The sequence below is a fragment of the Megascapheus bottae genome, chromosome 2 (assembly GCF_031878675.1).
Source record: "Megascapheus bottae isolate mThoBot1 chromosome 2, mThoBot2.hap1, whole genome shotgun sequence".
Taxonomy (NCBI): domain Eukaryota; kingdom Metazoa; phylum Chordata; class Mammalia; order Rodentia; family Geomyidae; genus Megascapheus; species Megascapheus bottae.
In genome coordinates this window covers 68550969-68565565 of record NC_143510.1, presented here as the reverse complement: position 1 = coordinate 68565565, position 14597 = coordinate 68550969, and the positions used below count along the sequence as shown (strand labels likewise).

Below are 14597 nucleotides of genomic sequence, written 5' to 3'. Positions count from 1 at the left end.
GATACGTGCCTTATCCACCAATCATGCATTCTAAGTTAAAATTCTGCACATAACTGTAAGGGCTATAGAAAAAAGCAGATTAAAGACTGCTGACCTCTAAGTAATAAAATGGACTAGGATCTCCTTGCAAGATTTAAAGAGAAAGAGACAGAAAGCACCACACATACACATGGCCCAGCAGTAGCCACGGTAGACCATGGATTTTCTCTGAAAGAGCTTGAAACACAACCTCTACAAACTAAACTAGGAAGATGATCAGAACCATATAAACTTATATGGATGGGTCCTAAAAGGCATGGGTTAACATATACCACTAAGTTCAGCTCTATCAAGGTAAGAGCTCGTTGTGAGAAGTAAACAATTTACTTTGACAAATATTTGAGCCCTACCAAGTAGTTTCTCTGAAGAAAATCTGTTTTCACATATCTGCATTAATTCTGTCAATGAAAATCTATTAATTGTTCTAAAGTGAAAAGCAGACGTGGTAGTAATTCTAGAAAGATAAGTGTGTTTAGGGTAGAAAGAGGGTTGATTCCTCTTTTGTAAAATCACAGAGCATTATATGTGGTCAAGTAGAACATGAGAAGTATTCAGTCTTACCCAGACTTATGGCTTATGGAGATTGACCCTACTGCACTAGATTTGAAATTCTAAAATCAAATAAATTTTCATTCTCTGTCTCCATTCATATCCTTTTCACAAGGAACTTTATTCTGGGACAATAAATCCACTATTTCCCAAAGGCATGCATAAGTAGCTACCCATCTATCAAGACAGAAGTTCCAAAAAATATGCCACTCTATAGGAACCAGTCAGTACAGAAAACATTAAATATCAATGTTTATAGCAGAAGAAATGCTTATCTGTGATGTATAAATACAGGTTCCATATATCAGAAGGAGAATTCAGTTTTTAAATCATAATAATAAGAAAATAAGAAGTCTGTAAAGAAATCTAGGCAAAACTTAATCTATGCCAAAGCTACCATGATATGAAAACACAGCACATTCTCAGGACATGCACATCATGAGTCAATGTGCATTTTGATTAACTTTACCATTTCAACAGCATGCAGTCTTATAGCGAACACATTGTAAGTAGAAAGCATTTTAAGGAGGCCTTGTTTAAAAAATAGCATATTGAGTTATTCAATACTCAATGTCGCATATTTTAAACTGCAGAGCACACCACCTGATAAGATTAAAATAGTCACAGCAGATGTCTTCATTACCACATAACTTACTGGATGACAAAAATCTCCTTGCGTCTAAAGAAAAATGAAGAGTATCTGAAAGTAAAGATTCATTATTTGTTTAGTATACAAACACACTTCTTTATTTTTGATTTTCTACTATAAGAACATGAGCATTAAATATCTTAAAATTCATTTTACTCACAAGTATTTCTTCTATTCTGAATCACATATATTGTGTTTACCACTGCTTGCAAAGATAGTTTAGAACAGAAGTACAATTAATGACCAGAATCTGTCTAATGACAAAAATTTAAATGCAAACAGCTTTTAAGGATAATGAATTCTTAGCTGGGTGTGGTGGCTCATATCTGTAATCCTAGCTACTCAGGAGGCTGAGACCTGCGGATTGCAGTTCAAAGCCAGCCTGCACTAAAGACCAAGAGACTCTTCTCCCAATTAATTACCAGAAAACCAGAAGTGGGGCTATGGCTGAAGGGGTAGGGCAGTAGCCTTGAGCTGAAGAGCTCAGGGACAGCACCCAGGCCTAGAGTTCAGCCCCATGACTGACAAAAAAAATTTTAAAACAGATAATGTATTCTTGCTGATAAGAATGAACTACTGTTTTTCAGTTTATGTAAGTTCATCCTCCACTGCAATACCATGTCTTCTCTCCCCAACCACGATACACTAAAAATGAATTCGATTATTTTTTCTTTCTCACTATACAAATGTTGCTGAAGAATTTTCTGTGAGTCGCTGTCTATTTAAAATAATTTACAATGATCACTTCCTCTTTTATGCTGCAGAGTTAAACACAAGCATGCACACATGAAAATACAAGTTCATCTTGGTAGCTCAGAATAACACACATGTGAGCAAACATTATAGCTCTCTTACTTTCTACCAATAACACCTGAAACAGTTACTTAAATTGTTTAGGCATTTTTTTGCTTTGTTTTCTATCTGTAAAGGGAAGATATGAGTACTAGCAAAAATAAAAAAAATGGAAAGAATTGAGATCATTACCTGAAGTGTTTTTGCTCCTAATCAAAAACAATTAATATGTGAGCAACTTTCTATACATAAAAGCTGACTGGGGTCATTTTTTTTTACAAATATAAATAACAATAATAGAATATCAAATGTATTTTTGTTCAGAATATACAAGCACATTCATATGATTTTTTAAAAATATTTTCCTGAACACATATTATATTAAACAAAAGAATATACACTTCTAGAGATATTGAAGAAAGTTTCCACTTAAAAATATCTACTAAAATATAAATAATTCAATTATTTGTTTGTTTTGTTGAGAGCTGTAATTTATTTATGATTGCTAGGTTGAGTGTTAAAACTTTAAAATATCACTCAGCTAAAATAGGCCAAATTATTAGTGTGAAATTTTTCACACAATTTTAAAAGAGAAAATTTGATTATCAATTTGATGTAAAACTGGAATTTGGTTCAGTAAAACAATACTACTTTACCATTTCTTTTCTAATTTGGTTATTAAAGCAACTAAAATGTATCTTAAATAAAAAGATATGCAAAAATAAGCATTTTAGCAAATAAATACTTAATCCATGGACGTTTTCTTGCTATTTAATTTTCATTGTATAAGCAACGATCATGTGAGGTAGACTGTGTTCAATACAAATTGGTTTCATGTAATCCACAGGGTCAGTCAGTCTTGTGAGCTTAAAGATCTAGGTCTGTGCCTTACTAGGTCAGTGTATCTGCTGTTCTTATGGCCAAGTTCTAGACATCTTTCTCACCTTAGTTTACTAAGAGCCTGTGATTTGTAGAGGCCACACAGAAGTTGTGTGGTCTATCAGATAACAAATCCCAAGAGTCCATTTTTTTCAGTTGGGTGACAAATATTAAATATCCTTTCTTAAAAAATGCAACTCATGTCACCTAAACTTGTATACAAAATATTTACAACTGGTGCAAAAGATAATTATCACTTCAAATAAAAATATAACATTATTCTTCCATCCCTGAATGATGTTCCTATGGAATTAAGAAGTGCTAAAGATTTTTTTTTCACTTCTGTTTTTCTTTGGAAGAAAAAGAACGTGGGAGAGAATGTACTATCAAACTCTTCAATAAAACATGGTAGATTTTAGCTGAATCATGAGACTTTATAAGTAAAAAATTTCAAGATAGTCTTTATAAACAAAATGTCTGGGTAGAGTCCCCAATTTAAATCCTTAAATAAAAAATCTCATTTTTAAATGAATTTAGTTCCAAGCAATGTGGCTTTATTTTGCCAACTGGATAATTCTTTACAATTAACAATTTAATTAGAGGCTAAATATTCTCTCATAGCATTTCTCTTTTGGACATGTGAAGACAATAAAAACTGAGGAAAATCAACAGCTTACTTTACCATGAAAAACCTGCCATGTTGGAAAGAAAATTTTCTTTTACTATCAGAAGACCCTTAGAAGAGTGGACACATATAATGCTCTAACATTTCTATGATACAGTTTTGATATGGTTGGTCATTCTAGGAATCTATTTTTTTGTTTTACATTTCTTATGTGGAAATCTATTCCCTAGGTAATACACAATCATATGCCTAAATCTTTGATACACAAGTGGCTGGGAACGTATGATTAGATTATAAATAAATATCCACCTCTAAATGTTAAAAATTAAGTTTTCAAATCTCACAAACCAAATTCCCTTGCAAGTGAATGATACACTGAATCACCATTTTGTATTTTCTAGGACTTTGCTTACAAGATATACTTCCCTGTGCTGTAAAACCTTAGATTTTATTAGCCACAAGGAAGGTATATTTGCAAAGTCAAACTCTTAGATAATAACTAATTTTGATAAGTGACATCAATAAATTGATTAATTCATTTTAATATTTCAAACTTTTAATGACATGTTTTAAAAATAATAACTTGTAAAATGTCATAAGATCTATGGACGTACTTTCTAATAATCAGGTACATGCAAGTATCAAACACTGTTGGATAAGAATGTAAAGCTATGACAGTTTGATGACAGCTTTTCTCAAAAAATTGATGAATTATCTTCTAAAAGGTGCCAATATCTTGAATAATGTGGAATTCTTTTAAAAGGTCTTAACTTGGTTTTTAAATTAAATATGTTACTAATTTCAATACATACTAATGATATATAGTCAGTCATATGTCTGTATATGTCTCCTTTGTAGGGTAAATTTTTATTTTGCATTAGATTTTAAAATTCTGGACCATATCTAAAATGAAACTGCCATAGACAGGTTATGTAATTTTCATGTAATTGTATCAGAAAATAATGAGCTCTAAGTAGAGCCCACAGAAAATGATATAAACAATAGCATGTTGTTATAAGTCTAATTACATGAAGCTCGTGGTTAAAATGTATATACACATATATTACTTGATTTTAAACATCTTTTGTACAAAATAAATGATTAAACAAAATATTAAAGATAAAATATATATCTCAGGCAAAGAGTCTTGGTTGAGTATTATCATCCCAGGTTCATATTGAATTCAAAATACTAGGAAGATGAAGTAATCCTTTGTACATCACCAAGACGTGTGTAGAAGACGGAGGTCACCCTTTGAAAGAAGATCTCTGTGACCTGTGTAAATTGGAGCCCCACAAACACTTCCAACAAGCATAGGTCAGGACAGGGTCATGGCTCCAGGCCCTCTGACCACTGGTCACCCAGGGAAGTGTGCTCACCGCGTTAATCTCTCATCCTTCAGTTCCAGGTCTGCCACAGTGATGAGCTGGTCCAGCTTGAATTTCGTGTCAATAATTTCTGCATCCCGAGGAGAATATGTACCACCTTCTTTCTGCTTCTGTCGAATTCTATAATGAGTACCATTAAGTCCCAAAAGAAAATACACAAAAATTAGATTTTTTTAAACATCAAAGACATTTTGTCAAGTAAATTCTCTATTGGAATCACTTCTCTGAGTGTTTGATAATTTACAGCCATTCAACTTCTGTTTTAATTGCGTATGATCCAATCTGTTCCTGTTTTCTTCTCATAATAAATTGGCTGACATTGCTAATCTAATGAAATTTGGGACTTACATGACCAAGGCTTATATAATTACCACATCTAAAATATGGAGCCAGCACAAGACTGAAGCTATGACCAAGTTTTGCTCTCATTAGCCATCACTGATTTGTCATCCAAAGAAAATATGTCAAAGTACAAAAAACCCAGTGCTTACTAATACCAGTCTAAAACTCAATGGTCCATTTTTTCTGAGTAATGAAAAATTTTGAAGGCATCCAAAGACACCAAACTGGCTTTTGAAGCATCTCATTTATTTTTAAGATATGCTATTATATGATGTATATATTGTTGTCATATATATTCATTATAATCAGAAAACAAGTTCAAAAAAATTAAAGTTACATAAATAAGAGAATTTAATAAAAATATTCTTGTTGGGCCCTTTACATGCATATTTCTCCATGGCCTATATCTCGAAAATGGAACATTTATTATGAGTTAGCTGTTAGTGCTATAGGAAACATAAAATATGTTCCCAGTCATCAATAGTGCATCCACGCATGCACATACATGTGCATGCATGTGTGGAGAAATCCTGGGAGCTTCTACTTTTGTGTTATGATTCTGTAGTCACTCAGCTTCAACTCCTTCCTAATTGCTCTTGGTTTATATAAAAGGGGAAGACCTCTCTAACATTTCTACTTGGCCAGGTGGCAAAATATTAAGGTCAATATTGGGTGCCAATTTGACCTTGCAATGCAATAGGGTCAGGAAGTGACTGTCTTTTTAGCCCCCTGTGCTATTGTGTTATTGTGTGTTATCATTCCTGGTAGGAGCCTAGCAGCCCAGCTGGGTGAGCTCACATTGCCTCAGGTACATATGCTTCCAACTCCATTTGTGAATTACCTTGCTGGTGAAGAATGGGAGACTTCTACCACCAACTCTAACCTGCTTTCTCTTCAATAATGACAGTAGCTTTAACAGCTCTCCTCCCTTCTCCAGTCATATTTCTTCTTTGCCCAGTGATGGTTCATAGACTACATGTACTTACTGTAGTCATTCAAGACAGCCTTGGGAAAAAGTCTTTGCCCAGTTCTGAGTTCCCAATTGTCCTCTCTCCACTGTCTAAAAGTTGTTTTATGGAACTCATTACTTGGGGACCTCTCTTTTGTCCCAATTAACTAGTTAATCATTTCTTCTAGTCAATAATTCTGAATTCTGTTTTCATTCAAATGGCAGGATTCCTGTTTTAGGACTAGATTATCTCAGTTTAAAAGTACAAAAACTTCAAAACATCATCTGGTTCAGGATAAATACACTATTTTTTTTTCAGGTTTTTTCAGTTTTTTTTTCTATTTAAGCTATGGGTGTTGTTTCTTTTTCCTGGTTGTAGACTGCAGTGCAGCTGATACAATGTCCCTAAAGCATTCTGAGAGTGTGTACACAATACACATCTTACCTTGCAAATGTAAAAATAGCCGTTCCAAGAAGTATTATTGAAAGGATGCATAAAGTGACTGAAAGAATGATCTCTACAATTCTTTCAGAAAGTCCTTCACCTGAAAAAGGTAATAAACCTTACTTCACAGTAATATCTTGAGTCTCAAAACACAAACATGTGCAAGCACACCATTCAAGGTTGCTCATAGAATGTACAGCCTTGTTTGTTCTTTTTCTCCTAGATCAGTTAATTTTGTAACTCAGTCTATAGGATTTTCTTTATTCTATCTAAAATAGCTCCTTTTGTGGATGTATCTGATTCTTGGTTAAAATTTTTATATATGATTGTAATTACTTAATATTTCACTGATCAAATGACACATGCATATCTGATTACTTATATAATAAATAGTTAGATTTTTTAAATAAAATTTCTAAGTTATTATATTTGAAAATGAGCTCACAGTATTTTTCATTGAAATAGCATCCTTCTACTTGTCTGATTTGTTTGATAAAAACTTGGTTATTCCAATTTGTCAGGCCAAAACAATAATATTTCACTCATTCATAGCATAATTCTAACATTTGTGAAGAAATTCTGTTGGCTTTTTCATCAAAGTATATTTATATGTACTTTTTACAGATTGAAACTTTTGAAAGATGGTAGTTCCAATATCAGGATAAGGGACACAATGAATTAAAAAATATATATATAGTGCCAGAAAACTAGAGGCTTACAAAGATTTATGATACAAAAAATAAAATAAAATGTCATCTCAAAGAATCTCCTACTGCCCAAAGATAGAACCCGATTATGCACTTTAATGAAACTGAATATATAACAACCCATGAGTTCTACTGATATTCAATAAGAGAAAAAATGCTGATTTGTTTTTGCTAGAGCACTTCCTTACTCTATACATTTGTTAGTAATTTATAGTTAAAATTTGCAATTTTCTAGTTGGCATATGAGTTGTCTTTATGGATTTTTAAAAAAGATAGCCTTAGTTAAGGAGATAAATCTCTTTTATTATTTCTGTATGAAATTTGAAGTCAAGGTCCTTGCTAGTCTAACACTCTTTTAAGAGTTCCAAGCATTTTTGCTTGTATCCTGTTTTAGACATATAGAATCTGCCTAACTTTTCCCAGGCACCTGTTTCCTTCTCCTGAATAGTTGAGATTATAGGTATGTATCTTCACGTCCCTCAGGTAAAGCTCTTTTTTCAAAAGGTATTTTTCTGTTCAATAATACAGATATAATAAATTTAAAATACTTCTAATGAAATAATTGATTCAGAAAAGAACCATAAATACATTTGAAATTTTTAGGAGAAATGCTGGTAGAATATTAGATATTAACAGGATGCTACCATAGATTTACCATAGATTATGTGATAACATTAAAGATAAAAAATAACTTCTCAATTTTAGTATCCATTCTCATGACCAGAGAGTATCAATTTTCTTGATGTTAGCAGTCATTATCTACAAAATATACTGCAAAATGTTGCTCATGAGTACTCAGTCCTTAGGTTTTATTCATTTACAGGGAAGTATGATAAAGAATAAATTAAGTAACAACAAGAAAAAAATCATAGAGATCCAGTTGTCTCTTACAAGCCAACTTCTCTCCACGCTTCAATAATTTCATTGCAGGGATACTGAAAGAAAAAAGAGACCTTACCTTTAAGTTTTAAAAAATTATGGAAGACACCATCCAATACAAAAATTTTAAATGTTAACTTTTATTTGTATTCTGTTCAATATAAATTTTAAAGTAAAAAAGTTTCACTAAAAGTATCAAAGATAATTTTTAATTTTAATTAACTTGTGGTAACATAACAAAATATGTTTATTAAAGAATCACATGAAAGTATTGAATGGTGGAATAACATTACTACAAAATACACAAATGTAATTGAATAAATATAAAAATAAACCAAAGAGGGGTCAGGAGTTTGGCCTAGTGGTAGAGTGCTTGCCTAGAATGCATGAAAACCTGGGTTCGATTCCTTGGTACCACATGCATAGAAAAAAAAAGCTAGAAGTGGTGCTGAGGCTCAAATGGTAGAGCTCTAGCCTTGAGAAAGTCCAAGGACAGGGCTCAGGCCCTGAGCTCAAGCCCAGGACTGGCAATAAATTAAATAAATAAATAAATAAACCAAAGAAAAAATTTTATAGTTACAAAATCTAGTTGGGAAGCATCTGGGGGTTCATGCCTCTATTCTTTGTACATCTAGTTCTGTTCTATCCTTGTCTCATGTCCTCTGCTTCAAGCCACCATTCTGTCTTCCATGGATTATTCTATGGGTATCTAACAAGTTTCTCTACACCCACCATAGTCTTTCTCTTATTTACTTTTAAAAAATAGAAATAGCAAGTTGAATTTACAAAATACTATGTTTGTATCTATTGTGTGATACAAAATAATGCTACAATGCATGAAAATAATGTGTAATAAATGATTCAGTCAAATTAATATATCTCTCACCTCTAAGTATAGTTATTAAACTATGAAATCAGATACATTTTTCTAAATTCTTTGTGCACTGTTTAATTATAGATTGTAATGGTCTTTAGTAAAATGCCACTATGACAAGTCAAAATGTTCCCCAGTTGTCAAGTACTGCCATCCAGAGAGCCAGAAATCTTCAAGCACAGAATGAGGTCACTGCTCCTAATGCTTTATATACACAGGAATTCTTTTTACTTGACTCTTTATAATACAGAGAAGCTAGTTCTCATTTTTACATAAGCATGGTCTAGTATTTATTAGTTTAAACATTCATAAAATAAATTCAGTAGCATTAAATACATTGAAAATGTCCTATAAGCATCTGTCCCCAAAGCATTCTATGATCCTCAACAAAAACTCTATGCCCTTATCAATAAATACTCAATACCTCCTCTTTTTTTGTCAGTTTTGTCAGTTTTGGAGCTTGAACACTGGTGCCCAGCTCAATACCTCCTCTTTCTGTTGCTTCTTCTTCCCTCCGTCCTTAGAGCCTACTGTCTCTCTATATTTAACCACTTTTTTCCCCCTCTTTGTGGCAGTTTCTTTAATGTTTCACTAGGCACCTTATGCTGATTAAACTGTACATTTTATTTTATTTTATCGTCGGGGTAATGTATAGAAGGGTTACAGTTATAGTCATCAGGTAACGGGTACATTATTTCTCAAACATTGACACCACTTCTCATCTTTTTGTCCCCCTTTCCCTCTTTCCACTCCATCCCTATCATCTTGTTTTCCCTCCTTCCCTTCTCTGTTTCAAATAAACAAATAAATGTATATACAATACACCATGTAACAAGGTCAGATACAGTAACCACATGAGATTTACCATTAAGAGAAAAAAGAAATAACTGCACATAGTACATTGAGAACAATCACAAAGATAAAGCTCTTGTTTCCATATCCTAGAGTTTATTTTGTTTAGTCTCATCCTATATGACCATATGGACATAGCTTTTGAGCTTTTGTGATCTTATGCAGAAGCTATTTCATCACTAAATTTAATACTCTCTGAGAAATCAAATTCATTTTATGTTTGTTTAATAAATTGTGCTAATATAATTTAGCAAATTTTAAAGCAATATTTTTCCTAAATATTATCTCCTGGCTGGAATGAACATTTTTGAAAATTCAGCATATGGATCCAAGTGTTTTTATTTAGTTAGTTATTTATTTATTTATTTTTAAGGAGTTCTACAAAGAGGTTGAGTTCAACATATGCATTTAAGAATAAAATGCAGAACTGAGATTTTTTTTTTGCCAGTCCTAGGGCTTGAACTCAAGGCCTGAGCACTGTGCTTGGACTTTCTCAAGGCAAGCATTCTGTCACCACTTTTGGCTTTTCCAGTGTATGTGGTACCAAGGAATTGAACCCCGGCCTCTGTACATGTTATTTGTTTAAGATGATTGGGAGGGGGTGGGGGATGGAAATGGGAACAAAAACATGAGAAAAAGGGGATCAATCTGTGAAAAGTAATGCACCTACTATATGGTGAATATAACTGTAACCCCTCTATATATTACTCCGACAACAAAAAATAGAAAAGAGTACAATGCAACCTTTTTTCATATTGGAGGCATTTAATTTTTTAATGTACATTTAATTACTTGTATGGAGAGATTTTAATTCACTATCCTAGTATAAGAGTACAGAAGTCACTGCTTCCATAATTTTTTCTATTGTCTATCCATCATCCATTCTTCCGAGTGTTCAACTGCCACGTTTTCCCCAAGATTAAGTTGGTATTCCTTTGATTAAACTGTCAGTTAATTGTTCAAAGGAGTTACATCATGGGAAAACACCCTTTTGTATACCATATATATCCATGTTTTTAAGCATTCAAAAATATTTTATACAAAGAATCTTGAACATGAGAAAGAGTATCAATGTTAGAGAAGTAATGTACCCACTAACTGACAAAAGTAACTGTAACCCCTCTATCCATTACTCCAACATAAAATGATGCAATTGAAAAAAGAATAACCTTGAATTACAAAAGAGATATGAATCTTATAGTACAATGCATGTTTCTTCATAAAGAGGCACACTAAATTATAAGTACTAGTTGGGAGGGATTTTTTTCCCTGTTCTTTTAGTCTAGTGCAAGATAGCTATAATGTTCAAATACCAAATGAAGAATTTACTAAATGTTACCTAATTTTATGCTTTAAGAAAGGGATCTGGGTTCTAGGAATTTATTATATACATTTGAGTGATGGAAATGTTAATGACACAATCACGCCACACAGTAGTTCACAGCATCTTTTGTATTACCCAAAACGTATAATTATACATTTAAATAAGAATTCCTAAAAGCAATATAAATTAAAATGTTCTGAAAGGATTTCATTTTCACCTACGTAAACTAGCAACTTTTTAAAAGGTAGATAAATGATTATTGCAGGATGTATAACAAGTTATCCGTATTCATTATTAGAAACATTGAACAGTACATCTTTATTTAAATGCTCATTTGTGAATTTTTTTTATCTCAAAAGGAAAAAATGGTAATACAAGAAAGCAGCCATGGACCGGGAGTTTGGCCTAGTGGTTAAAGTGCTTGCCTAGCATGCATGAAGATCCGGGTTCGATTCCTCGGTAGCACATATAGAAAAAAACCGGAAGTGGTGCTGAGGCTCATGTGGTAGAGCTCTAGTCTTGAGAAAGTCCAAGGACAGTGCTCAGGCCCTGAGCCCAAGCCCAGGACTGGAAAAAAAAAAAAGAAAGCAGCCAGACTAACTTAAAATATTGAGAAGAGAGAGTGATGGTGAGAGTAAGGAACCCCGTAAGATAAAGAAATTGGATCCTACTTGAGCAGTCACTGGCTTGCATGCACATAGAACAGCCGAGGACAAGCACAGCGCTGACTGACGTCATGTTGCCTACAGTTGAAGGATGATGCTGCCATCAATTTAGCCATAGTTAAAAACTATGGGAAATTTGCTTAGAAAATCCAGTAATTGCTTGTCATAGCTTGCCTATGAATTGGGATCATTTCAAATAGTCATACCATAGTTATAACAAAGAATATGTGTGTTTCTATGTAAAACTAGTAAACATATGCAGGCAATGAATGGTACCTTCTTCAATAGACATATTGTATTTATGCATCCAACACATATCAATATCCATCTCTCAGCTTAAGAGGTAAATACTAGTTTCTCATTTTTGAAATATGTCCATGGAAAGAGAGAGGAAAACTCCACCTTGATATGTGTGTGGTGGGAATTAGCAGGAGGTGGTGGACACTAACAACAAGGATAAAAAAGGATTTGTATCCCAACACAGTTATTTGAAACTATGAAAATAGAACAATGAAACTTTTTGAAATTGTGTTGAGAAGACAGGAAGAGGGAGAAAGAGTAAAGGAGGGGTAAGATTGATTGGAAAATATTGTGAACATGTGTGAACATGTAACAATGAAATCCCACTCTGTATAGTTAATGTAAGCTTAAACAATGAAAAAGAAATAAGAAAAAAGGGAATGTAATTTCACAATTTAAATAGTTCGTGAAGTATCTAATTCAAGGTCATATAATTAAACACTGCCTGAATTATGCCTGTAGATAAGCTTCCCATTTCCTTAATACTGCCTTCTTATTGGAATAAAAATTTCCTTTGCTCCTTTGATGTCTTGGGAGAAGTGTACTTTTGGCTGCAAATGGCATAGCAACTCCCTTGTTCCTAAGTCTGAGTATATTGGAACCTTTCATTGTTAGCACAGTAATTAAATGAGACGTGTTAGGACAAAAGAAAACAATCACAGAGTGCCTTTGCCTTGGGGTTTAAGTTTCATCTTGTTCAGCTTTAATGAGAGCCCTGTAAGGTACAGACAGAGGTGTCTGGTTTTCAAATCACATGAATCCTCAATAATTAAACCTTGTAATCAAAACATTACCCACAAGCACTTTCCATAACCTGATGTGTTTTAAGAAGACTTTTAAAAAAAGCTAGAGAGAGTTTATGAGAATTAAGTTAATAAAAATGCTAATAATCATCTTGAGTAAAAACAAAGAAATATGCTTTCAGGTTTCTTTCTTTACAGTTAATACAATACATTTCTCATTTCCTTCTTTTATTTCTTTAAGCCAGAAGGATTTTCTTAAGTGTCATCCTCTCTTTCCTGTGGCCTCTCTCTCTTGTACATAAATCATTTGCACTAAATTTTCATCTGTTTTAGTTGATCAGTGTATAGTGGTTCTTTTCCTCTAAATCTTAATTACATGTAATATCTCTGAAAGGCACAACTAGCAACACAATCTGAACAGAGAGAGCCTTTGTCAGTTTTCTTAAATCATAAAGGATTTTTCCTTTATCTGTTAGTTTTTGGTCTCCATACTAGGATTTGAGTTGGATCTTTTTGTTCTCTGTTGGCTTTTTCACTCAAGGCTGGCACTCTACCACTTCAACCACATCTCCATTTCTGTTTTTTTTTCTAGTTAAGTGGAAATAAGAGACTTTTTGTTTGTATGCTTAGACTGACTTCAAAGCAGAAGTCTCAGGGCCAAGAGTGTGGCCTAGTGGTACAGTGCTTGCCTAGCATGAACAAAGACCCAGATTCGATTCCTCAGTACCACATATACAGAAAGAGCCAGAAGTGCTCAAGTGGTAGAGCACGAACCTTGAGGAATACCCAAGGACAGTGCTCAGGCCCTCAGTCTAAGCCCAGTACCGGTAAAACAAAGAAACAAAAACAACATCAAAAACCAAACAAAATTCTCACATCTCAGCCTTCTGAGTGGGTAGGATTACAGAGAGGAGCTACTCGTACCCAGCTAAATCCTAAAGTTTTTATAGAGTCGCTCACCATAGAACTCACTGCTGTGGTTTGCAGTACCAGGGAGGGAATGTTTACCCATTGTGTGTTTGATGACCTAGATAGGGCCTATTTTTCTTTCACTGAATTCTAATATTACCTGAACACATACGTCTTCACTAGGCTTGCAGGAATGAAGGAACCCACTGGCCTGCAGTAAATATCTACCTCAACACATTGGAGAGAAAAAAAGCATCATCATCCTTTGCCATCTTGTGATGACACTTAGCAGTATTATTTGTATTACTTTACTCTTTTCCTGCCCTTATGCTAAAAGATTTTCTTGTCATGAGCCATTGTGGAAATGATCAATATCATTTCCTTTTTGAGACTTTTTACTGTATCTTCCTTGGCAACATTCTTTTGCCAGGCACTATTTTGACTCCATGAGCTTCTATAAAGTTCAACTCTCCTAGTATTCTATCACTAAGCTACATGCCCGGTCCATTTTTCACTTTTGTCATAACTTTTCAGATTTGCTTGTTACCATACCATTTGTCTATATCTAACTTCCCATCATCAGTCCATAATACATGGTAGATGTTCAGTACTTACTGGAATGGTAAAAAAACAAAACAAAACATAAAACATCCAACACAGAAAATACACCTTCTTTCATTTCTGCTT

At 33.5% G+C, this 14597-nt stretch overlaps 1 protein-coding gene across 1 annotated transcript in view; it reads right to left on the bottom strand.

Annotated features, from left to right (window-relative positions):
• The window catches only part of Ptprq (protein tyrosine phosphatase receptor type Q), a 162226-nt gene that overhangs the window by 21643 nt on the left and 125986 nt on the right, over positions 1 to 14597 (bottom strand). Inside the window, exons 34-35 of the mRNA XM_090357310.1 lie at positions 6658 to 6757; positions 4913 to 5041 (exon numbers count right to left, since the gene is read on the bottom strand). Of these exons, the coding sequence (XP_090213436.1) occupies positions 4913 to 5041; positions 6658 to 6757 (229 nt within the window). The remainder of the gene's footprint in view (positions 1 to 4912; positions 5042 to 6657; positions 6758 to 14597) is intronic.